Source organism: Microtus oregoni, unplaced genomic scaffold (assembly GCF_018167655.1).
Source record: "Microtus oregoni isolate MIOR12 unplaced genomic scaffold, Mior012 000049F_ref0000343, whole genome shotgun sequence".
Classification (NCBI taxonomy): Eukaryota; Metazoa; Chordata; class Mammalia; order Rodentia; family Cricetidae; genus Microtus; species Microtus oregoni.
The window spans coordinates 13,219,402-13,244,687 of NW_024543223.1; the positions used below are offsets into that span (position 1 = coordinate 13,219,402).

Genomic DNA, 25,286 nt, shown 5'->3' on the forward strand with positions numbered 1-25,286 from the left:
ACAATCAATACATACCGTGTATAGCTCAGTAGTTTACCACACTACACAGGGAGCATAAAGCTTTACAAACCTTCCGATGCACTGGAAGTCTTTCAAAACCTTTGAAAATAGAATCTTAGGACTAATAACGCTACTGGGGGTAAATATCTGAAGTGCAAATAAAAGTTCAATGCATTCATAACCCTAGTGTAAAACTAAAATGAAAAGAGCGAGTTCAGTTTTCCTGTGATCTCACTCCTGTTCTCTGTGAACACGACTGGTGGAGAGGGGCTCAGGTGAAGGTGGAGGAAGAGGAGGGAGGATGCAAGCAGAAGGAGAGGCCCTAGAGCCACTGGAGAGCCGGTTTTAATGTCTCACGGTCTCTGTTTTCTCTTAATGCATCCAGCACCTGACCGCTCCCAGAACAAATTACCACTCTAAACCCACTTGCCTGCCTACCCCAGCTCTGCAAGAAAATAGCCACCCACTAAGAGGAATGCATTCATACTGATGGCTGGGTTCATGCAAAAGCCCTCAATGTCAGGAAGGAACTCAAAGTTTCTGGAAACTGAAAGGCCAGAGTGGCTGCAGTCCAGCAAGCCAGGACAGAATAGTTGGAGACAGACTCAGAAACGAGCAGAAATGTTTCCTGAACAGCCAATAATATGTTTATTGGGCTCTCAATAAGTTCTAGGTGCCATACCAGGCTCTGGGGGTACAGGACTGTAAAGTTAAATGAATTTAATCATTAGAGCCCTTCCCATAAAATGCTTGGATTCTGAGAACTAGAACAGACAAATACTATACAAGCATTATCCTTTTATTTCAGGGGATATGTTTCAAGACCCCTCAGCTGATGCCTAAAGCTGCATATAGCACTAAACCCTAGATAAACTGTTTCTAATACATGCAATCTAAGTTAGGCACAGCAAGAGATGAACAATAGCTAATAATACAATAGAATTATAACACATCAGTGCAATAAAACCACCCACGTCCCTACTCCTGTGTTTCAGGTTCATTATTCAGAAAAATGAGGGTTACATAAGCATTGCCCGACACCACACCAGTAAAGGTGACAACAGAAACGGCTAACAGTCAGGTAGCTTATACAGCATGGATGCTGTAGATGAAGGGATGGTTTATGTCCTGGGCAGAATGGATCAGGAAGACACAGAGTTCATCACGCTTCTCTAAACATACAACCTGAAGTTTATGAATTGTGCATAACTGAAATTTTCAATGAAAAACTTTAGAGTATGGAAAACTGAAACCACAGATAGTAAAACCCCAGAGAAGGAGGCACCACTGCAATATTAGGGCATATGAGATGAAGAATGAAGGAAAGAGAGTCGGGGGATGGCCCAAAGGGAGGCAATCTGACCAAAGATTGGAGGGAAATGGGAAATAAGCAAATCCAAAAGAATGGTTCAAAGGGAAATACAGGTGCACAGGACCTGAGGCAGGGGGATGCTCAGCAAGTCTCGGGGACAGCAGGGAGGCCACCTAGCACAACATCACAGTCTTTGCTACACATGCTGAAAGCCAACCTGGGCCATAATCCAGGTGAGTTACAGCCTCGGCTGGGAGAAGACAGTGCTGCCAGACAGAAGGGGACAGAATGACACATACTCCTCAGACAGTTCCAACTTCCATGTAAGTGAGCTGGCTTCCAGTAAGACTGGGCCACCCTGTTGCTCTAGTATAGACTGGAGCTCCCTGTGGCTGTATTATAGACTGGAGCTCCCTGTTTATTGCTGTATTATAGACTGGACCACCCTGTGGCTGTATTATGGACATGGGAAGTTGCCATTTCCAAAGTCAGGAAACTTGATTTGGCTTAAATGTCAGAAGCACATACTCATTTCTGCTCAGTTTCATCCATGCACAAGTTGTATCTGGATGGGGCAGTCTCTTTAAAGAAATGCAAGAGGATGTCAGTAAGCCGGGAACATCATCCTCAACATGTCTCGCTCAATTACCCTCCAGACACTCATGTCCAAATCTCATTAGGCTGGGCTTCTGGGTCAGCCAATGCCTAAGAGGATATTGAAGCATACGCAAACCTTTTCTTATCCCCTCACCCAGACTATACAAAGAGAGCCCTTGACTCAGTTCATATACCCACCGTTTTCAATCACTAACAACATCCGATTGAGACATTGTAAAGCCAAGATCCAAGAGCTTACAGATTCCTGCTAGAGAAAGATTGACTATGAACATACTGTCACATGATTGTGTTTGGGATCCCAGAGTTGACTAAGAGAGAAACGAAAGGGCGGAAGAGCTAGATCAGTCACCAAAGCATATCTGGAAGTCCCATGCTGACAAACCCTAGCTCACCCCAGGGCACCCATCCACACAAACCAGCAGGAAAAGAAGTACGTGAAGAAAGCCCCAGCAGAAAGTCCTGCCCTGGTGGTTAAGCGGGCACTGCTCTCCGGTTTCCCAGAAGACACGTGGTACTACTCAGGGCAATTGTTTAAGAAACTCTAAAGCCTGGAAAGAAGCCACTTTGGTTTGTTTCCTTCTGACACACACCCAGCAACAATAGCCTAAGAGGGTAAGTTTCACACACAGTTCAGAGGATGGCAAGGAGACACAATGCCTAGGGGCGTTCCAAATGAAGTCCGCACACAGGTCACGGCCAAGGACTCGTCTGTGTGTATTTGAGGGTGTGCTGTTGAAGACGTTACCATTTTTAAATGAATAGACCGTATCAACTGTATTTAGTCTTTATCATAACTTTTTGTCTATTTATCCGTCTGTCTGTCTATCAAGACAGGGTTTCTCTGTACAGCCCTGGCTGTTCTAGAACTCACTTTACAGACCAGGCTGACCTCAAACTCAGAGATCTGCCTGCCTTTGCCTCCTGAGTGCTGGGATTAAAGGTCTGTGCCACCATGCCCGGCTCATCACAACTTTTTTTTAGTTTATACTGTGTCTTTTACATCATGTATCTTGTTTCCATTCATTTCCCCATCCCTTCAAATCTGCCCACTGCCTCTGTGCCCCCTCCCAACTAAAACAAAATTTAAGAGAAAAAAGGAAAAATATAAAAATGGGAAAAATTATAAATCTCATAATGGAAACTACAGTGTGACACAGTAAGTCACACCCTAGACCTCTTTGCCTATAATTTTTACTTGGAAGTGTTCCTTGCAGATGTTCTAGGCTTCTGGTTTCTACAACAGTACCAATGCCGGGCCCTCACAAGCTAGGATTCTTCTTGAGCATCCTATTGTTGTCCTGTGTTGTGGAGATCCTGAAGCTTTGGGTCTGTGGGTCAGGTTCCTTCACATGCTCCGATAGGTCATTGATGGGGTAGATGTTGTGGCAGGTGAAGTCATAACCCTGAGTGTGGGCCTGGGCAGCTGTAGGGTTGCTCCACCAGATGAGAAATAGAGACAGCTTTTCCATGTTTAGAACTTCGTGGCTGGCTTACACATGCCTGTGCTCCTAGGGTGGCTCTCCCGCTCTTATGACCACAGGACCAGCTCTCCCACCTGCCCCAGGCATTGATGGGTGGGAAAAGACGGCAACTCTCCCCGACTTATGTCACTACAAGACAGATGAGAAGTGGCGACACTCTCCTATGCTTACTATTTTGGGGCTGGCTTATCCACGTTGCATTAACAGGGTTGGCTCTGCTATGCTGCCCTGGTGAGGTGCAGGGTATGCTCTCCCGAGGGCTGCAGTTGGTTGAGGTCAGGGATGGCTCTTCCACTCTTAGGAACACCAAGCCAATCCTGCCACATGCCTCAAGTGTTGGTGTGTTGAGGAGGGCATTCCACCGTCCATGCTGCCACAAGACAGATGAGGGATAGGGGCATCTCTCCCACGCTCACAACTTCAGGGCTAGCTCACCACGACTGCTCTAACAGCGATGGAACCATTGTCATCACAACTTTTGAAATGGGTAAAAGTTACTTAAATGGCATTAGTCCTACTAGAAAAAAGAGAAGATCAAAATTGAAATAACTACTAGAAAAACTTAAGAATATCACATTTCAATATCTATAGGACAAGGCCTCAGGGATTTTTATTTATTTTTGTAGGAACTAAGATAGATACAATTCAAAATTTATTTAAAAAGCAATTAAACTTTTAAAACTAGAATGCATTAACTAAAACTATATTCAATGAGGCTAGTTGGGGTGGAACAGGATTGGAATTAGAAAGCAGAAGCAGGAGGAATCAAAGGTTCAAGGTCAACTTCAGCTATGTAGTTGTGATTTGGATGAGAATAGTCCCCATAGGCTCATGTTTGAATACTTGGACCCAGTAGGTAGAACTGATTGAGAAGGATTAGGAGGCGTGGCCATGCTGAAGGAAGTGTGTCACTGGGGGTGGACTTTTCCATTTCTAAAGATTTGTGCCATTCTCAGTGTTCTTGCTTTGCTGACAATCAATACGTAGGCTCTGGGCTATTTCTGGTGTCTTGCATTTGCTCTACCATCATGGACTCTAACCCTCTGAAACTGTTAAGTCAATTATAAACTTTCCTCTATAAGTTGCCTTGATTGTGGTGTTTTATTACAGCAATCAAAATGTAACTAAGACAGAGTGAATTTAAGATAAGCCTGGGCCACAAAGGGAGACACTGTCTCAAGCTATGCGTGCGTGCGTGCATGTGTGGAGAGAGAGAGAGAGAGAGAGAGAGAGAGAGAGAGAGAGAGAGAGAGAGAAGAGAGAGCGGCTGAACAAAAGGTGTTAATTTTTCCTTTAAACGTTATCTGTTACTGGGGTTGTTAGGGTCAGAGCTGAGGCCCTGGCAGCCCCAACAAGCTAGGCTTGGCCACTCATCTATCAAAACAAACAAATAATAGCAAAAAGGTAGAAAAGGGAAATTTATTCAGTGTAACTATACTGGGAAGGAAGAAGAACAAAGAGGTCAAGTGACCTCCAAAGTACACCTCGGGCCCTGACATGAGATTTGGTTTTAAACAGAAGGCAGAACGTACGCATAACTAGTCAGTCCTGGACACAGTGTGGTTCTGCCTGCCCTCGACCCATCACTGTCTGCCCGAGTCTCTACAGTGAGAGGTATCTGATGGCCTGTGTGCATCTTTCCCTAGGAGACAAGTTCCTCTTCTGAAGACCCTAGGCTTCAGTCTTTTCCTTCTCCCAGCCTGAGACTCCTGAGGGATTCCAGTTTCTTTAGGTCCATTGGTAGCCAAGTCATTTGCTAGCACCAGTTTATCTCGTATCTTCATTTCTACCAGGATGGTTATACCCCAGGAACTGGTAAAGGCCAGCTATAAATACTGGGTCTATTCCTGTTTAGCAGGGAACATACAGCAACCCAGATATAGCATTTTCCTTGTGTCTGTCTACAGATTTTCTCCTCTGAAAGGACAGACACTGTGTGCTGGGGAGATGGTTCAGTGCAAGGATGAAGACCTCGATTTAGATTCCCCAGCAACCAGATAAGAGCCAGGCACAGCCCTCATCTGTGACTGTAGACCAGTGCAGCAGAGACAGAGGGATCCTGAGGGCTCACTGAGCAGCCAGTCTAACTGAAACAGCAAGCTCTAAGTTCAGAAAGAGATCCTATCTCAGAAAACAAGGTGGAGAAAAATAGAGAAAGGTACCAATATGAATCTTTGGCCTCCACATAGACACTCACAGATATGAGCATCCACATACACACAAGACAACACACACACACACACACACACAACAGCCTGCTCTAGTGTGGCATCATCTTAACCATAAATTACATCTTCATTGTTCCTAATTTGCAAATTCTGAGGTATTGGGGGTTAGGACTTTCATATACGAATTGTGTAGATAAAATTCAGCCTATGACACCGAGTTTGCTAACCAGCTGTTGTCTGCTTTTCATATACACTAATAATATAGTAATTAATGTGTGGTGACCAAATATCACCAGAAGTAAAGAGACAGGAATGTAAAGACATTGAGTGCTTTAAAAAATAAGTCAAAGACATGAGGATGTGGCTCAATGGGAGGTCACTGGGATCAATTCCCAGCACCACACACACACACACACACACACACACACACACATCAAATGTAAAGCTTTAATAAATGCCAGAGGTTTGGATGTATGAGGAAAAAATAAACTACAGATCTGGAACTCTGAGATGCAAGTGCTTTTGCTTTTGCTATACTTCAAAGAAATAAAAACAAAGAAGTCTAAAATTATAAAGAATGTGAGTGTGATTTATATCAGAAACACTAATTTTGGAACTTCAATTAACTCATAATAAAAACAAAATTTAAGTCTTGGCTGTACATCAAAAGATTGTCCAGTGGATGGTTTAAATTTTTTGATTAAAATGAGTTTTTAAACCTAGGAAACATTCTAATAACAAGCATGGAAAAATGCCCTTGATATGTGAAAATTTCAAGTCACAAAATTTCCAGAGTATCACATTCTTTCTCAAAATTTGAATGAACAAGACCCCGACCATCAGGGCCACCATAGGAGCGGCATCTAAAAAAGACATGACCAAACATTATCTAACTTTTGCTTTGAATGTACGTCAACATCTATAGATGGTTTTATCTCACATGTGAACCTTGATCTGACCTTTATAAATACAATCAAACCACCTTATTCACGAATTCTGCCTTACTACATTTAACCAGCTGGGAATCATGGAATTTGCCTCAAAATAAAGAGAGGGGTACAGGCTAGGGAAAGGGTATCCCGAGGAGAGTGTTGCTGAAAAGGGGCGGGTCTCGTCATAATCTGTCCCTGCTCTTATGTGCATCTCAAATGTTTTCTTTTTTCTTCTCCATGTGTACTGACGCATGTGTCTGAGTGTGTTAGAGTGTGGTACGTGTGGAAGCCAGGGGTTGATATCTGGTCTCTTTCATGGATTGTTTTGCCCTTCATTTGTTGAGATGGACTCTCCCAGTGAGTTTGAAGCTCTGCTTTGGCAGGTAAAATGAAAGAACCTGCCTGTTTCTCCCACACCCCTGCTCTTGGGTTACAAACGTGTGTTTGATTTTTATCTGAGTTCTGAGGAGCTGAATGCAAGTCCTCAGAAGTGCTTGCACGGCAGTACAGTACAGAATGACTCAACCAGAAACTCTCAAACACCAAGTTGAGTGGATTAACAAAATTTGATACATTACAACTATACATAACAAATAGCTTCATAAATGAGAAGCTGGAACCAACGGCATTTGGGGTGACTCTACCAGGAATAACTAGTCCTCGCCACCACAGGTTGGGCAGAGTGGCTAGTTAGTCTTGGTAGACAGTGACCAGAAAGCAAGTATTAGGTGTGGACTTGTGGGAGACGGGTCCCTTCTCTGCTGTAATGTCAATTTGATAGCTTATCTGTGTTGATCTGTACACATATTGTTTTTTTTTTTACTGTTTTGAAAAAGTAGGAAATTACTATAATTAACAGTTTCTGCTAAGCTCCCAGGTAACACTTAAGCTGGAGTAAAAACGAGCTAACCCTATTCCAGACGTAACAGGGATTCTTAGAAGGCTGAGGGGAACCACACACTTCTCTGTGGCCTCCTGCACATAGATATCTATGGTCAAGAGTGTAGGTTTTCTTAGTGATCTCTAACTTCCTACGGTCTGTGGAACCTTATGTGGACACTCCACAGCCTGTCTGATATCCATCTACCTACAAACCCTGCCATCCCAGCTTGTTTTCCTGCTCTCCGGGTCCTTTCCTAAGTCCATCTGTCAGCTAGCATCACTCAGCCTCTCCCTGTTTCTGTGATTCAACCACACGTTCTCAGCTCAGTTCAAACTCTAGCCCTTCGGGGGAACCTCCCCTCGTTCTCCGCCACTATCAATCAGAACTGCCACAAGCGCACCATTCAAACCTCAGGGTGACCGTGGCCCAGTCTGCCTGTAGCAGAGCTGATTTGGGGGGAGGGAAGCCCTAATCAGCTTCCAGGTCTTTGGAAGGTGGGCAACGCAGCCAAAGCTCCCAGCCAGACAGCACCAGGCTCTTGCCCCGAAGGAAGGCTTTGCAGAACTGGAATGTGAGTGCTTGGAATCTGACAAACCAGGTTACAATCTGGTCTACTTTCTAAGAATAGAACTTGAGGCTTAGCGTCTCTGAGGTGCACGGGGTTATTAAGAGAACCAAGGAAGAAGGAAAAAGTATATCGCATTGAATGGGGACCATCAAAACGACATATCCAAGTGCCAAACCTAGAACCTGCAAATGTTATTTGTGGGAAAATCTTTACATACATTTAACTAGGAGTTAAGGATCCAGAGAGGACTGCAATCTGGGATAGTAGGGTCCTAAAAAGAGGAGGAGGGATAGATGGCAGGGACCCCACACAGGCCAAGAGAGACTTGGCATTTTGGCACCATCAAACTGGAGGAAGCCATTGTCTCCTAGGGTCTAAGGAGAAGGCAAAGCTGTGTCTATGCCTTGATTTTAGACTTTTGGCTTCCGGTTATGATACACTATTCCAGGGCTGATGTGAGTGCCCAGACTGTGAGCATCTGTGACCACCACCCTGCAAAGCCAATAAGCACAGGCCATGTAACTGCTTCTCTTGTCTCTGTGGCCTCCAAAACCTGACAGTAACCAATACAGATTATAAACATTCTTATGGTATTTGATAAACAAATAAATGCCAATAAGTGTTACTATCAAGTGTTATTCTAAGGGCTTTATAATACTATTTGTTTAATACTTAAATACAGTGACCCCAGAGTAGATTGTATTATTAACTGTCGTCTACCGTCACAGAGCTAGTAGAGTTAGAAGGCTGATCCGGGCACAGGCTCTTTACTGTCACTCAGAGGCGTGGGTTTTGTAAATCTAGACCCCAGACACACCGTGGAGTTCTGATCTTTCGTGTGCACGCGAATGTTCACTCTGCTGGGCATCCTGACCTGGCACTGCCCTACGCAGACCACCCTTTATAGCTGCTCCTCCAGGGGCTGAGGGCCTGTTTCCCCGCCAGGATGGCTTCAGCCTGCAGCTGCTGAGGTGCCTCCCATGTTTGTGCTCACACTAATCTCCTGCTTCCTGGGGGAAACTCCTGAAGCATTCCAGTCAGGGCAGGGCCCCACGGAGCAGGAAGCCCAGCTTCTAGAGCCTTTTGAAAAACGTTTCCTGCTGCTTTCTAGTAGCTTACAAAAAGATTGCCTTTCAGCCAGAGAAACTCTTGTGTGTACGAGGAAACAAGGCAATAGTTGGTAGGACGTATCTTTCAGTTTGGCTACATGGTTGTGCAATGAAGGGGAAGACAGACACAGAGAATTGAGGTGCATGTCATACTGGTCATACTGTGACACATTCACTGTTCGCCAACCCCACACACACATATGCACACACACAATATGCACACACACAGGGCACTAGGGACCGTGCAAGCACAGTGTGAAGGAAACATCTCTATCCACAGAGTCAGGGATTTCGGTCAAAGGTCAGCATGGAACCTGGCAAGATGGTTCTGTGGGTAAAGGCGCTGGCCACCAGACCTGGTAGTCTGTGTTCAATTCCCTGGGACCTTCATGGTGGAAGCAGAAGAGCTACTCCAGCGAACTGTCCTCTGATCTCCACACGTGAGCTGAGGACGGAGTGCATAGGTAGGCATGCATGTGAACACATAGAAATAAATGTAAAACAGACATTCAGTGTGGTCTCAGGCCATCAGCACAAGGGACATAGAAGCGTTCTCTCAAGCCTTTGGAGTCTCACTCCTTGGGAGGAACATAGCTGCAGTCACTGGGCAATCTACGCAGTGCTCCAGCCTCAACCTCAGCTCCTCAGACACTAAGAGAGTTCAGAGTGGGCGGCTTGTCATCCTGTAAGGTTGCTGGGATGGAAGAAGAGGTACAGGCCTCCCAGCAGAGACTAGGGAACAAGGAAAAAGACACTTCGGTTTTTGCCTTGGTGACCTTATTTTTGGCAAGGTCCAGTGCCAACGTGAGTCACACGATCTATGAAGGACAATGACTGCTTTGTATGAATTAGGTGAGAACATACAGGTGCCATAATCTAGTGTGTAATCTAGTACAGGTGCTATAATCTAGTACCTAGATGTTAGTACAGACACACCTGTCGGCCTGTCCCCAAGGCCAAGGAACTTTCCCGGAACCACCTCTCTATAATCTAGTACCTAGATGTTAGTACAGACACACCTGTCGGCCTGTCCCCAAGGCCAGGGAACTTCCCGGAACCACCTCTCTATAATCTAATACTAGATGTTAGTACAGACACACCTGTCGGCCTGTCCCCAGGGCCAAGGAAGTTTCCCAGAACCGCCTCTCTCTGCTTCTGATGTTGTGGTGACAGCAATGGCTCAAAGCAGCCGGGCCCTCACAACACCGCTCTAGCCATGGTTATTGAGAGGATCCATGGTTGATTGGCTTCCCTAGGGGTTTACAGTTGGAAATGAGCTGCCCCCAACTTTCTCCAGGAAACTAATCTGAAACCTGTAACACGGGCAAATAAATTCTATACAACAAAAAACGGTAGGAATTGAGAGTGAGGGCAAAAAGGCAGGGCTGGGAGGAGGCAGGAGACGCTAAGGTCTTCGGGAGTTCTGAGAGGAGGCAGAGGGAATCTCGACAAGGCCATCTCATGCCTCACTGGGCGCCACGGCACAGCCCTTTGCCCTGATGCTCAACTCTTTTGATCACTCAGCCTATAAGCTTATTTAACTACAAGACAGAGAGCATGGAGACTCTAAGGTCCTGAGGGGATCCCCAACTCCATGAGAACCCAGCCTCACTCCCCCTCAAGCGCTAATTCTAACTCCTAGTCAATGCATCAGATCCCAGGGTCAAATCATATTAGTCTGGAGATACTTTTTGAAATAGGCCATCCGTCCTAAGATCTAATTAAGAATATGCTAAAGCAGGGTGACCAATTATTTTACAATATTTCATAAAACTAAAAGCAGACATTCTTCCTGAGAATGGTTGAGTCTAGAACAAGCACATTGTTGCCACACAGAATTGGAAGAGGCACTATTTAACACGTGCAGTGGACCATCTGCAGTGCCCACAATCTACATGCAAAGGCTATAACTTCTCATATTCCTTTATGGTTGTGTTAACTCCTTTTTCAAAAAAAATAGCCTGGGTGTTATTCTTTACAATGTTTGCAGTTTTGTTGCAATACCTAGCCCATGGTTATTGTAAGAGCACCATATTAAAATAAAAGGAAACGCAATTTACCCATAGGAAGCCAAGGACAACTGAACAAACAATGAGCCTCAGAAACAAAGGTCTCCCAGTCTGCCTCTCTCTAACAACTTGAGCATGTACCCTTCGAGTTTCCCAGCCTGTAAAAAGACATATGATCATCACGGATACTCCACCTATGGTCATTGCCTACCTCCATAAGTTGTGGAGGATTTCTGTGAGTTCAAAGGTAGCAAAGCAAGCATTGCGGATTGATTGCTGGGGACAGAGTAAAGAAGCAGAGAAAATCCAAGAGCCTGTTAGAGGCAGACTTCCTTGTGAGGAGAGACGACCACTCAGAATGGACTAAGTTCTGAATCCTGGCGCCCATTCGGCCACTGGGAGGCCTGCCAACCAGACATGGTCTGAACACCCTGGGAAGTCATAAAACTGCTTTCACCAGGGAAATTCTATGTGGAATATTCCCGAGGGAGCAGAAGCAAGGGCATTTAAATGATGCCTAGGAGTTGGATACCCGCAAGATCTCCAAGACTCAGGTCGGCACAGAATATCCCAGAGGAGTTCTGGTGAGGATTCAGAGAGAATGGTGTCCCAGAAACCAGAGCCCTTGAACCAGACCAGTGACTCATTACAATGAACATTTGCCCACAAAACTGATGGAGAAAAGGGTATGCTATATGGCACCCCGAAGACTCCAATGCCACCAGGACGAACAAAAGAGGTGTTGGAGAAGCAGAAAGATTTTTCTGTTGTTGTGTTTTTTGTTTTGCTTTGCTATTTTCTGGGGGAGGGATGTTTTTGTTTTTTAAACTGTGTTTCCTTTTGTGGGGAAATGTCAGAAATGAGGGAAAGATATAGGGGGACTGGGAGGTAAGCAAAATTGGGGTACATGATGTGAAACTCCAAAAGAGTTAATAAGGAAGTTAATTAAAAAAACAAAAATTATGCCTAGGGAGTCATCTTGTTCCCACGTCCCTTCCTTACATCAACTTACACATTATAATTGGCCAACTTTTACTCTCAGGTAATAAAGTTAATAGAAACCCCAATTATCAGCTCTTCATAATGCCCATCAGGCACGGTATTAAACATAGGCTTTACATACAACATCTCATTTAAGCCTCACAAATAAGAACCATAAAGTGGTTCAGACTCCATCTATAAGAAACAAAGACCTGAGAGTTGACAACTTGACCTGGATCATCCCTGCAGGACATTGTAAAAGCTAAGACATAATAAATAGAGTCCTTTGAAAATGAAATGGATACTGCATTCATCGCGTGCCTTCCCCCCGACTTTCCACTTCGTTGTATGTTCACAGTTATCCCTCTAGACCACTGGAGGGGTATCCACCTCCATGTGATCTGCCCTCCAAGCACTGATGAGACTCTTCCCCAACCGCAATTCCACTTAGACTCTGGCTCACAACATCCAACAGGCGCACCTCAGGAAGTTGGGATGATCAATAAATGCTTCTCAATGGATACTGCCTGTCCTTCCTTCTTCCAGCTTTGACTCTTATTGACCATGGCCAGATTATTCCATGAGCATGCTCTCTTGCTCATTGTGGTGGTTTAAATAAGAATGACCCCTCCAAGCTCATACATTTGAGTGCTTAGTCATCAAAGAGTGGCACTGGTTGAGAAAGACTAGGAGGTGTGTGTAGCTTTGCAGAGGTAGGTGCAACCTTGTTAAAGGAAGCCCCTCTTTGGGGGTGGCCTTGAGGTTTCAAAAAACCAAGCCAGGCCCAGTGGCTCTCTCTTCCTGTTGCCTGCGGATCTGGACATAGAACTCCAAACTACTTCTCAAGCACCACGTGTGCCTTTGTGCCACCATACTCCCTGCCGTGATCATAAGGGACCAAACCTCTGAAACTGAGAGCAAGTCCCATTTAAATGCTTTCCTTTATAAAAGTTGCTTGGTTTTGACGTCTCTTCATAGCAACAGAATGAAGACTAAGACATCCACTGTTAGAGGCTGTCTCTGTGCCTCCCAAATTCATAGGCCAAGATCCAATATGTTGGCCTTTGAAGGTATGGCCTTTGAGGAATAACTAGGTTTAGTTATTAGGTATATAGTATATATAAGCATATAGGCAGAGTCCTCATGGTGAGATTTGTACCTGGTGAAAAGAGGAGGAGAGGAAGGATGCGTGCCTGACTGTCTATGTCTTTTCTTTTTTTTTTAAATGGGTAGCCCAGACTAACCTCGAACTCATGATCCTCCTGCCTCTTCCTCCTTCAGAAAATCCTACCTGTGTGAGCCACCACAACAGGCCTGATTGTCTGTTTCTATCTCCAAGCATACATCAAGGAAAGGATATGCAACCACCCAGCAAGAAAACAAAATTCTGACACAGAGATACCCAAGGTGAAGAACAGCTTTCTTCAACCTCAGGCTAGCATGCAATCTCTTGTCTGAGTAACTCCAAGCCAGGAAGATGTTCATGAGATAATCATACCAGCTTGTAGAATGCACTGTGCTATGGCTCAGTTACCCACATTCTTGATCTATTCATATCTATTCTCTTTTGTCCAAGAAATAAAACTGTGTCTCAAGTCCCACCAGAACAAAGCTGTTCCATCTCAACCCTCTTCAGGATGCAACATGGGCTTCTTTCATGAACTTCAAATGATAATAGTAAACTAATTTTGTTGGACATGAGATGTATGGGAAGCAGAGAGAACCCAGGCCTCAGTGTCGTTTCTTCCTCTGTCTACACTAAACTCAGGCAGAAGCACAGACCTATGGATAAAGGCATCTGTCTTAGTGTTTCTATTGTTACAATGAAACATTGTGACCCAAGCAAGTAGTAGAGGAAAGGGTTTATTTGGATTGCACTTCTGCATCACTGAGGGAAGTGAGGACAGGAATTACAACAGAGAAGGAACCTGGATGCAGGAACTGATGCAGAGGCCATGGGGAGGTGCTACTTAAGGCTTGCTCCTCATGGCTTTCTTCTAGAAGCCAGAACCAATGGCCCAGGGGTGGCGCCACTCACAATGGGCTGAGTCCTCCCCCATCAATCACTAATTAAGAACATGCCTTGAAACTAGATCTTATAGAGGCTATAATTTTCTCAATTAAACTACCCTCCTTTCAGATAGATAACTCTAGTTGTGTCTAGTTGACATTAAACTAGCCAGCATACCATCTATCAACATATTAGACTTGTCTCAAAATTTTCTGCTTGGGTTAGTATTCTAAGGGTATGCCCCATGGCACCTATGGCATGTATGGACCCCAGATGAAAGCCATGTCTATTTCATTCATGTCCTTGACAATATAAAGCACTTAGGGACACTTGGAGACTATTATGAAATCTGGTAATTGGGTGGAACAATGTAAAAGAAACTGGGATGAGAGAAGGAAATTGAAACCCTAAGGTGTCAACTGTCAAATTCAACATTAGGTTGAAATATGAAACACTCTAATAATTTTCCTCTTCAAAGGGAAAATTGTCCTGCTTTCGTCTGCTGCTGTAACTCAGGCATGTCTCTCTTCACTACGATGAGCCCAAGCTACCAATAGGCTAACATCCTCAGAATGTTCAGATCTCTCCTCGCCAGACAGCTCTTTTCTAACCTAACAATGCTGCTGATGGAATCTAAAACCTGCAAATACACCCTCAGCTAGCCTGGTCACTGAAGTGAAGGCTTTGAATGTGCATTGCCTTACAAAGTATGAAGAGCCTCCCTATGAAATCCAGAAGGAGTAATAGGGAAGAGTATATGGAGATTATAGAATAAACTAACTGTAAAATATGCCTTTGAGTGAGACATGGCCAGTTTCAACTCTTCTGAATTGATTGTAAATTCATACAAAACAACTAAATTCTAAGCTTTCTATACACTTTTAAAAAAAAGATGATTGAGGACTGTGGAGATGATGGCTCAGCTGGAAAATATCTGCCACACAAGCATGAGGACCTGAGACTGGACTGCTAGCAGCCGTGTAAGACAGGTGCGGCAGCATGTATCCAGCTGGTGAAAAGCAATAAAGGATATTCACATCAGCCTCTAGCTTCCACATACCATGCACCTGCACCTATATGCAAATATACATACGCAATCACTAGAAATACACACACAAATAAAAATTTTAATAAAATAACCAGGAGGCAGGCTGTAGTGGTGCACACCTTTAATTCCAGCACTCGGGAGGCAGAGCAGCCAATACGTGACTTCAAGGCCAGCCTGGTCTACAGAGCGAGTTCCAGAACAGCCAGGGCTGCATAGAGAAACTCTGTCTCGAAAAAAAAAACTAAAAACTGACTAGGAATAGTAGGAGTTACCTGTTTCTGCAGTAACATTCATAGTAAGTCTATTAAAAAAAAAATCAAGATAGCTATTCCAAACAGATACTATGCAATCAATGCTAACAGCTAACCTGTTTTCTCATTTCAGCATACAGATTTCCAATTCTATTCTTTTAAGCAGTAACAGAAACAGTAGACAGTGTTAGTTCAAAGTCATCTTCAGCACCATGAAAGGCCCAGGCTGACTTACTTCTTAGAATTGGAATTTAAACAGACCTTGACAAGAGTACTTCAGACTGTGTCAGGCGAGTCTAACCCAAACATAATAAAAATGCCAACGAACATGCATTTAATGAAACTACAAACAGCCCTGTTCTCATTCAATTTATGATTAAAAAAATATCCTGACAAAAAGCAACATGGGGAAGAAAGGGTTCATTTGGTTCACAACTCTAGCATTTCAGGGAAGTTGAGACAGGATCACAAGCAGCCAATCACATCACATCCACAGTCAAGAGGAAAGATAACGAATGCGCCCAAGCCACCTGCCTGCTCACTGCTCCTGCTTCCTTGGCTAGCTTTCTTCATTTGTGTACAAGGGCCCGGCTCATGAAACAATACTGTCCACATTAGGTGTGGGTCTTCCATTCTACCTCAGTTAGGCAGGCAAGACACAATCCCACAGACATGCCCATACCAGCATGCCAACCTGATCTAGGCGATTCCTCATTCTCCAGACTGGCAAGCTGGCATTTAAAACTTAACCAGTCTGGGCTGGAGAGATGGCTCAGTGGTTAAGTGCACTGGCTGCTCCTCCCGAGAACCCAGTTTCAATTCGCAGCACCTACATGGTGCCTCACTACTATCTGTAACTCCAGTTCCGGAGAATCTGACACCCTCACACACATCTATGCACATAAAATAAAAACAAATGAATTATTAAAAGTAAAAACAGCATAACGAACACAGCCCCATAATGTGAGCAGGTGATAAGGCTCCTCTCTCTCTCTCTCTCTCTCTCTCACACACACACACACACACACACACACACACAAACACACACACACACGCACGCCTTTTAAAACACTAGCCAAGACCATCTCCACTCTCCTCATTGTATTGTCTTCTACTTTCATCTTTTGGACTGCCATAGTTTTACAACCAATGACTGTGCTCGAATTTCTGTCAAGCTTAGCAGAGGTGAGGTGAAACCCGAACTAAATTCACCGACAAGGCAGAACACTGTCCTCTTAATGGTGCTGTCCCTGGGACCACACACACACGCACGCACGCACGCACGCACGCACACACCAGGAGACTTCCAGGTGAAATAATTACAAGAAGTTCAAAGAAAACAGTTCTGTGTATAGAGAACATCCATGACCACAAAGCTGTGCCCTCTGAAGTGACCAACACCCCCACACCTCCACACTAAACTTCTAGTACTGAAACCCTCAGTCAGAAATCAGGTCTAGATGGGTCTGGGTCTGCCCTTGCCCAAAGACTGCAGTTGGAGGTGGGCAGGGAAGAGTTAAATCTTTAAGTGATGCAAGCAACAGCTGCCAGGTAATTCTCAATCTCTCATTCCACAACAAAAAACTTGCATTTTTACCCTAATTTTCACTTTGGGTATGTGTGTGCTTTAGAACAATGCATTGCTCAAGGCAAAATAAAGCAAGATAAAATGAAAAAATAACCAAGCAGAAAGATTCTATTTTGTTTCTCACCTAGCTTAACCAGATACACATCTTTTTAAATTCTATATAAATATTTTCTGCCCCTGTATGGCCAATGCTTTTGAACCTCTGTACAGTGCTGAATATTTTTTAGGTGGGTGGTGTGGTCATTCAGAAACCAAGAGAGACAAATCCATCTTCCCCATGGTCGACACTTACCTTGGGGGAAATCATTCGGCTGGACCACCTGGAGGAAGATGTGTACCATTCGGTAGAGAGGGCCAACGGTCCCGGCATTGAATGTGTCTGGGGTCTCATACTCTGAGGTAGGCAATTCATAATCCAAAGCCCCAGGAGTGCTTGTGGACACAGGCTGACCTCCTGAAGCAATATTTCCACACAGCCCCAGTAGCAGCAGGACACCGAATACAAGAGCCATGGTCATCCTAATTCCCCAAGCATGAGGTAGTTTCTGGAAGGTTGGGGGCGATGGGCCTTTCCTGGACCTGTGGAATCTTCTGCCTCCTGGATGGTAGCAAGAGAAGCAGAGGAATGGTCTCCAAAAAGGTCATTCACTCAAAGAACCATGCCTGGCAGGGAGAGAAAGAACATTGGTTACTTAGAGACGCCTTGCCTGCGCCAGGAGCCCACCCAGAGGATGTGGCGTGACTTAGAGTTAAACAGTTAGGCCTAATTGGGGTGCGTGGAAGCCAAACACACAGCTGCTCCAGAGCTGCAGGTAGGGACTATCAGGAAGCTGAGGAATGGACTTTCCAGGGCTGGGAACACCAGGCAGGGCTCAGGAAGCTGTTTGTTCTTGGAAGCAGACGCTCACAGAGCTCTTGCTGTGTTCTAGGTACTATCCTACATGTTCCTAAGGCATAATCCCACCTTCTTGATGAGGGAACTCATGCAGAAGAAACTTTAGTAACCTGCACCATGCAGGCACAGTAGGACCAGAAGGCTCTGATGCTCCAGGCTCACCCACCCTCCCAAGCTTCCGCCGATGCCACAGAGGCCCCCAACTGTAAATGGTGCTTACCTTGTCTAAGTTTCTACCACCCTCTTTGCTCTGAAGATGCAGCTTACATAACCTACACTCTGCTCGTTTGCTAACAGATCAAATTCCAGGCATCCATCACTGCACCTAACCCAAACCTGAAAGGCATGGCCTCAAGATCATAGACAAACAGAAATTGAAATCTACTTTTCTGATAAGCCCACCAGGTCTAATTGGTCTTAATAGTAAAAACTCGAGTCAGCTATCGGGAGGTGAAAGCTGAAGGATCAGAGAAGCAGGGTGGCAGCCAATAGAGTTCTTGCCTCTACCAACGCTCGGATCAAAGGGGCGGTCCTGTCCCTACAAACCCCCAGGCTGCATCTCAGACTGAGTCCTCCGACTGCCCTGTGTTCCTGTCTCCTCCCGCCTTATAGTTCCCTCTCTGCCCAGCCATATCACTCTTGTCTCTATCTCCCCAGAGCTGGAATTAAAGGTATGTGACCCCAAGTGCTGGGCTCATCTTTGTGAGAGCTGTTTCTCATGTAGCCCAGGATGGCCTTGGATTCACAGAGATCCAGCTGCCTCTGTCTCCTGAGAGCTGGGATTAAAGGTGTGAGCCACCACTACCTGGCCTCTGTGGCTAACTAGTGGCTTAGCTGTGCGCTCTGATCACCAAGCAAGGTTTATTTGTTAGAGCATAAACAAGATATCTCCACAGGTCATCCTATGAGACCGCCATTCCAAGTCACAGTCTCCAATGACTAGGCAACAAGGAAGTGAGAGGCAGGGCCAAAGGAGGCCCCTGTCCACTTTTGAAGAGATGGTGAGAAACAGGAATCCTAATGATGGCCGCCACCACATCTGGGAAGGGAAAGGGACACAGCAATGATGGAAAGAACACGGGTTCTTCCCATTCTGCCAGAAGGCATCTCTACTCAGCAGGTAAATGTAAGAAATAAAGAACCCAAGCCAGATGGCAGTGGTGCATGCCTTTGATCCCAGCACTCAGGAAGCAGAGGCAAGCAGATGTCTGTGAGTTCGAGGCCAGCCTGGTCTACAGATCTAGTTTCAGGACAACCAGTGCTACCTATCTCGAAAAGCAAAAAAAAAAAAAAAAAAAAAAAAAGACTTCTGACTTCTACACCAGCTCATGAGGATAAATAAATCAGCAAGCAATCTAGACGTAGGTTGCACAGCTCATCGGTGTTATGTGAGACTTCACTGTAGCCTTAGTTCTGAACACACAGCACATATGCTTTGCAATGTGCATGCCCTCGTGCCATGCAACACAAGTGAACACGGCCAGAAATGCCTTAGTGCAGATTCCAGACTGCTGCACCTTACAGAGTGCAGTGTTTTTACCAACATACAAGCAGTATTGCGCGCATAGAGACATAATGGTTTGATTACAGGAAACAAGGAACTTTAATATTTTCCTGCCATCATTTCTCGGCATGTTTCAAATTAGTGTATCTTTGAGTTGTACTGTGTTAAACAAACAAGCACGTTCACCTTATAGGCATGTAAGTTTCCTTTAAGTAAGTGGTAAAAATTATATAATGCTAAAATCGTTTTAAAATAAAATTATTTATCATCTATGATCAGCAAATGTTTATTTAATTTGTATGCCTATATTTCCAGATTTGCATTAAGAAGTTCTTGGGTGCTGGGCAGTGATGGTGCACACCTTTAGTCCCAGCACTTGGGAGACAAAGGCTGGTGGATCTCTGTGAGTTCTAGGCCAGCCTGGTTACAGAGCAAGTTCCAGGACAGTCAAGGCTACATACAGAAACCCTGTCTGTCATGAAAAACAAAAAACAACAACAACAAAAAAGTTCGCCAGTAAAAGGAGTTGAAGAGCCTTGATCTAGAAGGCAGGCTTTTATTTTTGTGCTAAATAGACGCTTCCAGGGTAAGCATAAAGTTGCTCTAAAATTCACACCGGGAGGGGGACCTGGGGACAATCAAGAACTGCCTATATTCTAAATCAGATCCTGCTGAGAGGTGCCAGCACAAAACACAGAATAGGATTTACTATCAAAGTTTAGAACAAGTGCACTTTAAAACCCAGACAAGAGGTAGGATTTCTTGAGCAGTTTGAATAAAGATGCAAACTTCTATCTATGAGGAATGTGAATTCTTATATACCCTATATGTATGTATCTATAATCCCTTCAGATTCCACCTCCTTTTCTACCGCCCATCCTGCTCCAATCACTCTGTCCAGAGCTACAATAGAATGCCTCTGAAGTCTTCCTCTGGCAAACTACCGACCACTTGGGTCTACAGGTGTCTCCTGGGATCAAGCTCCACCATAGCCTCACCATGCCCTGTGACCCTGGTGATGGTTCCTAAGGGCTTCTTCTGAACACCCCCACCCCAACATGTCTGAGCTTGTTCTTTGCTGAAGCTTCTCAGAGCTGGACGGATTAAAGGCTCAGGTGCTGAGAAAGGCACACTTCCTGGTAATGAGACGAAGCCACAGATAGAATCTCCCAGAGATCTATGAATAAACAAGCTTCTGAGCTCCCTCTGTGGAAATGAACAGAGGAAATCCCAAAGGAAAGAAAATACCTCCGCTCACCAAGGCAGAGATGGAGGTGCCCATGGCTTCAGAGGCCAAGTGGGATTCAATGCACACATTTCTTCATATTCCCTTGCAAAAAGTGTAGATCCCTCTTCAGTATTAAAATTTAAGAAAAATACCAAAGTCTCAAGAGTTACAAAGCAGGCAGTTGCAAAAAAAAAAAAAAAAGATAGTAAAAAAAGATTTTTAGTGGATGTGAAAACCCCAGGTAGAGGCAGAACCCTGAGTTTGAGACTAGCTTGATCTACAGAGTGAGTTTCAGAACATCCAGGGCTACACAGAGAAACCTTGTTTCACAAAACCAAAGAAGAAAGAAAGCAGGGAGGAAGGGAGGGAGGGAGGGAGGACAGAGAAAGAGAGAAAGAAAGGAAGAAAGGAAGAAAGGAAGGAAGGAAGGAAGGGCGAGCTTTTCGGACCCATTCAGGTGCCAAGAGTCACTGTGGAGACCGGCTCCAAGGGCACAGAATATCCTGTGTCTCTGTAAAGTAGGCTTTGAGGCTGGAGAGATGACTGAGCAGTTAAGAGTACTTGTTGACTTGTTGACTTGTTGGCCTTGCAGAGGACCTCGGTTCTGCTCCCAGCACCCACAAGGTGGTGCACAACCATTCAAAACTCCAGTTCCAGGTGGTCCTATCTCTTCTGGACTCCACAGGAAGCAGGCATGAACCTGATATGCATACTGACATGCAGGCAAAACATTCCCGCACATAAAATAATTTTTATTTTTTTAAAAAAGGGGGTGTGACTTAAAATACTGATGGCCAAACCCAACTGCTGGGATGGAGCTTTTAAATCTGCATTTAATATTTTTTTTTATTGTGGGGGCAAGGTGATATACACAGTGGCACCTACGTCAGAGGACAACTTTCAGGAGTGTCTGGGGCTGGTTTTCTCCTCCTACTAAGGGTTCTGAAACTGAACTCGTAGCTTGGACAGTTGTTTATTTTGTTTGGTTTTGCCCTACTTAAGCCATCTTGCCAGCCGTAACTTGCATTTTAAGCAACATCCCTGAAGGTAGCAAAAGGTTGAAATCAACACTATTTTTAGAATACCTGCCTGCCTTCCTCATTCCTGCCTCTTTCCCAGGACAATGCATGCAGGCTTTCTGGCTGCAGCTTCAGGACAACAGACCAAGGTGTAAACACCTTGTACCCGTGGTTTTGACCTGATCTGCACCAGATGAAGTGTGACATGCAGGAGATACTGACTCCTCCAGGTACGCTAGGGCCTGGTACAGAGGAGATACCCAGTAAAGGATGGCCGAAATAAGATGGGAATGAGGCTGCCACAAGGTCATCATCTTTGCTTCTACAGCTGAGCCAGGCACCTACCTGTTGGCAATCTTACACCCTTAGGGAGGGCAGATACTAGCCTACCTCTAGGGACTTCTTATGATCACTATGATCGCTTAAGGCTGCTTTAAAATCAGCAGGCTGTCTCTTCACTGCCCCCTCCCTGGCAGGACTATTGATCCACCATTGAGCCTCACCATTGCAAGCTTCGGAATCTGAGTCCACTACAGTCAATGCTAAGCACGTACCTCTCATGATCCTGAGTCTGAAGTCTGGATAGCTCCATTTCTGCATGTGCAAACGGGGTGACCACTAGCTTCACGCCATTTCCTTTTGATGGGAAGGAAGTGCTCACTTTTCTACAAGGATCTCCGTGGTAGATGTAAACGTTCGTCTTCAGGGGCACTGCTTTGGGGGTGAGGAGCTGCTTGACTTCTGAGCCCACTTTTATGAGTTCTCTGGGGAGCAGCCCTACCTCTCATTGTGAGGCCACCTGGGGTGCCCAGGTGGGTCCTGGGGTGAGCCATCTAGGTCGGTGAGATGCTTTCTCTTGGGCCTGAGCCGGGGACAGACACTGAAGCTGAGTGGATTCTAGCTGAATTCATTCTAGGATTGCTGGTGGCAGAACAGCACCCATATCCAAGATCTGCTGTGCCTATCACAAGTATACACCAATCAGGAGGCCTGTCACCCATCCTGTATCACTAAAGCTGACTATCCAACCCTCCTGCCACTTCCTCTAAGCCGCTATCCCCCAAGAACATCTGTCTGTTACACACATGCTGGACTAGTTTGTAACAAAGCTTCCCGGTTCTTAAAAACCAGCAGGTGGTTCTTGGCAATTGACAAAACCTATTTCCCTCAAATTATAAACAAAATCAACAACATGTAAAATATTGTTTTCTTTTTTAAGATTTATTTCTTTTATATGGGTGTTTTGCCTTCGTGCAGATGTATGTGTGCCACGTGCACGTCTGTTGCCATGGATCTCCTGAAACTGGAGTTACAGACAGTTGTGAGTTGCCATGTAGGTGCTGGGAATTGAACCCCGGGCCCTGTTTCATTTCTTTGATTCATAGTGTGTTTGATGTGTTTTGTCCTTTGGTGTGTTTGTTTAGTTCACTGAACTAGAACACAGAGAAATACTTCAATATAGAAATCATAAGGAAGTCCATAAAAACTTTTATGAAACACTTAAAAGAAAAAAACTAAAGAGCCCTGATAAATAGCAAATAAATGCCAAGTTTTCAAACTGGGCCAGGTCTCTCTGGTCCCACTCGCTAATCCTGCGAGAATGAAAGTTGCTTACGTTCTCTGATGTGAAACGGGCTTTCTGCGTGGGATGGGCAGATTAACATGCTTACAGGTAAAGAAGTTAGCACAACGTGTGCTGTCCATAAACTTTAACGGCTAACAACCGTGACTCCTAGGCTCATGCAGGCAGATGTCAGCTCCGTGGTGATTCAAAGAGGTAAATTCACAAATGAATGAGAAAAGTAAGTAGTCACTAAAGCTGAACCGTATGAATTTGCCAATATTCAATTGGCCAATCAAAAGAAAAAAGTTTTTCTTATGGTTCAATGCAACTCATTGTTCAAGTTGTTTGGGTCTCTACTGAGTCGGGGTGGAGGGGCCTGCAGGACCTCAATCTTTCACTCGCTTAACAAAGACCAGCAACCGCCCACAAGACATCGAGCAAACCTTTCTCCGCCCGGGAATGAGAAAAGTGCACAACTGAACAAGAGAGCAACAGAGTGGGCTCCCGGAGCAAGGAGGAACTGCAGGAAACGCGGGCACCTTTCCTCCAAGCTGCCACCAGATCGGTGCCCTCCCTCCCTCCCTCATTCCCGGCATCGCAGGGGCCTCTCCTGGACTGCTGAACACAAAAGAACCGGCTGCGAGGCGGCGCGCGAAGCTAGGAGCCTCCAGGAATCCGCTGTCGCCCTGGGGGAGGGGGTCGTCCCTGAGACCCGCCGTCCCGAGCGCCACCGCGGCGTTGCCCCTCCGAGTCCCTGTAGGACAGGACCTGAGGACTGGAGCCGAGCTCCTCACAGTCCCTCTCCGACCCGTTCTCGGAAACTCAACCCGAGTCCCGATATTCCAGCTGCCACGAAGCTCTGGTCTGTCCACACTCCTTTGTTGTCCCCGGACCCCGCATTCCGTCAAGGTGTACCCGAAGCGCCCGTGGTCTCCATCCCCAGGAAAGCCAAAAGTGTCGGCTCTGTGCGACCCGGAGGGTTGGTTGAAGCCAGGGCTTCTAGCCCCGGGTGCGAGCGCTCTGCAACGGCCGCGGGGAGGCGGTTTGCTCTTGCACCCCCGTCGCCCTCCCACTCGGGCCAGTAGTACTGTGCGTTGCACATAGGTAGCAGACGGTGGCTGGGAGTCCCGCGTCCCCCGGGCCTTTCCCGGGGCTCTCCTTACCGCAGAATTCTCAAGACGAGGACTGAGGGCTGAGTCTTGAGACTCAATCCTCCTCTGCTCTCGCCGCCCTTTCCGATAGCCGGCCGAGGGCCTGGGAGTCTCGCGGCAGCCTGCTCACGTCTCCGGAACCCATGGACCTCCACCCCTTCCATAGGTTGGAAGAAGCACCAGAGCAAAGCAAAACCGCGCGGAGCCGGTCACCACCACGGGAAAAAGTTTGCACGCTCTAGCTGGCCCTTCAGATCCCGGGATTGCCCGGTAGCTGGGACCTAAACCACCTTGCAGCCCCTCCAGCTCTGGGAATGCAACCTAGACTCCCGCCACCTGCTGTGGAGGAGCTAGGAGGCGCTGGACGACCTCCTCCACTTCCCATTCCCTGCCCTGGGTGTTCTAGAAGAGGGTGCGCTCAGCCCGGTCCGCACTCGAAACTACTCACCGCTCCGCTCCAGCTCTCGCTCGGGTCTCGGCGCTCTCCAGCCCCACGCCTCCCGGGTAGCTCCCACCGCCTGGTTCATGAATTATTTAAATCCAGTCTCCGGACACAACCCTGGTTGCTGAGTGAGAGCCCGCCCCTCTGCCCCGCCCCGGGTTGCCTAGGGGCGCAAGAAACAGGATTACGGGACTCCTGAACTCTGAGAACCTGTTGCGTCCTCCTGGGTCCCCCGGCGAACATCTAGGGTTGGAACTAAGGGGTACACCGACTCCTTCAGAAACGGACTCACCCGTGGCAGAGCTCAAGGCCAAGTGCCGGGGTCTCTACCCTGCTCAGTACCTTAAAGAACACTAAGCCTAAGGCTCTAAGCGCTCTCTGATTGGACCTTCTGAGCAGCTCCGCCACAATGCCCTGGGGCCATCCACCGGAGAGCGTGTATTTCCTGCTGAAATTCCTGCTCAGCCCCAGAACACCTTTCTCTATCACTTAACCCTAAGTGGCTCCTGGAAAGGAGGCTAGCT

General features: G+C 46.0%; 1 protein-coding gene across 7 annotated transcripts in view; it reads right to left on the bottom strand.

The window, feature by feature from the left end:
* Positions 1 to 24,907, bottom strand: part of Prom1 (prominin 1) — a 99,299-nt gene extending 74,392 nt beyond the window's left edge. For 5 of the 7 annotated variants that reach the window (XR_005972705.1, XR_005972704.1, XM_041636288.1 and 2 more), the window contains exons 1-2: positions 24,769 to 24,907; positions 17,252 to 17,622 (exon numbers count right to left, since the gene is read on the bottom strand). Coding sequence is in view for 5 of the 7 variants with exons in the window: in XM_041636288.1 (XP_041492222.1) it covers positions 17,252 to 17,477 (226 nt within the window). In the remaining 2 variants the exon portion in view is untranslated. The other 2 variants (XM_041636284.1, XM_041636285.1) reach the window with 2 other exon arrangements.
* Positions 24,908 to 25,286: the final 379 nt, after the last annotated feature.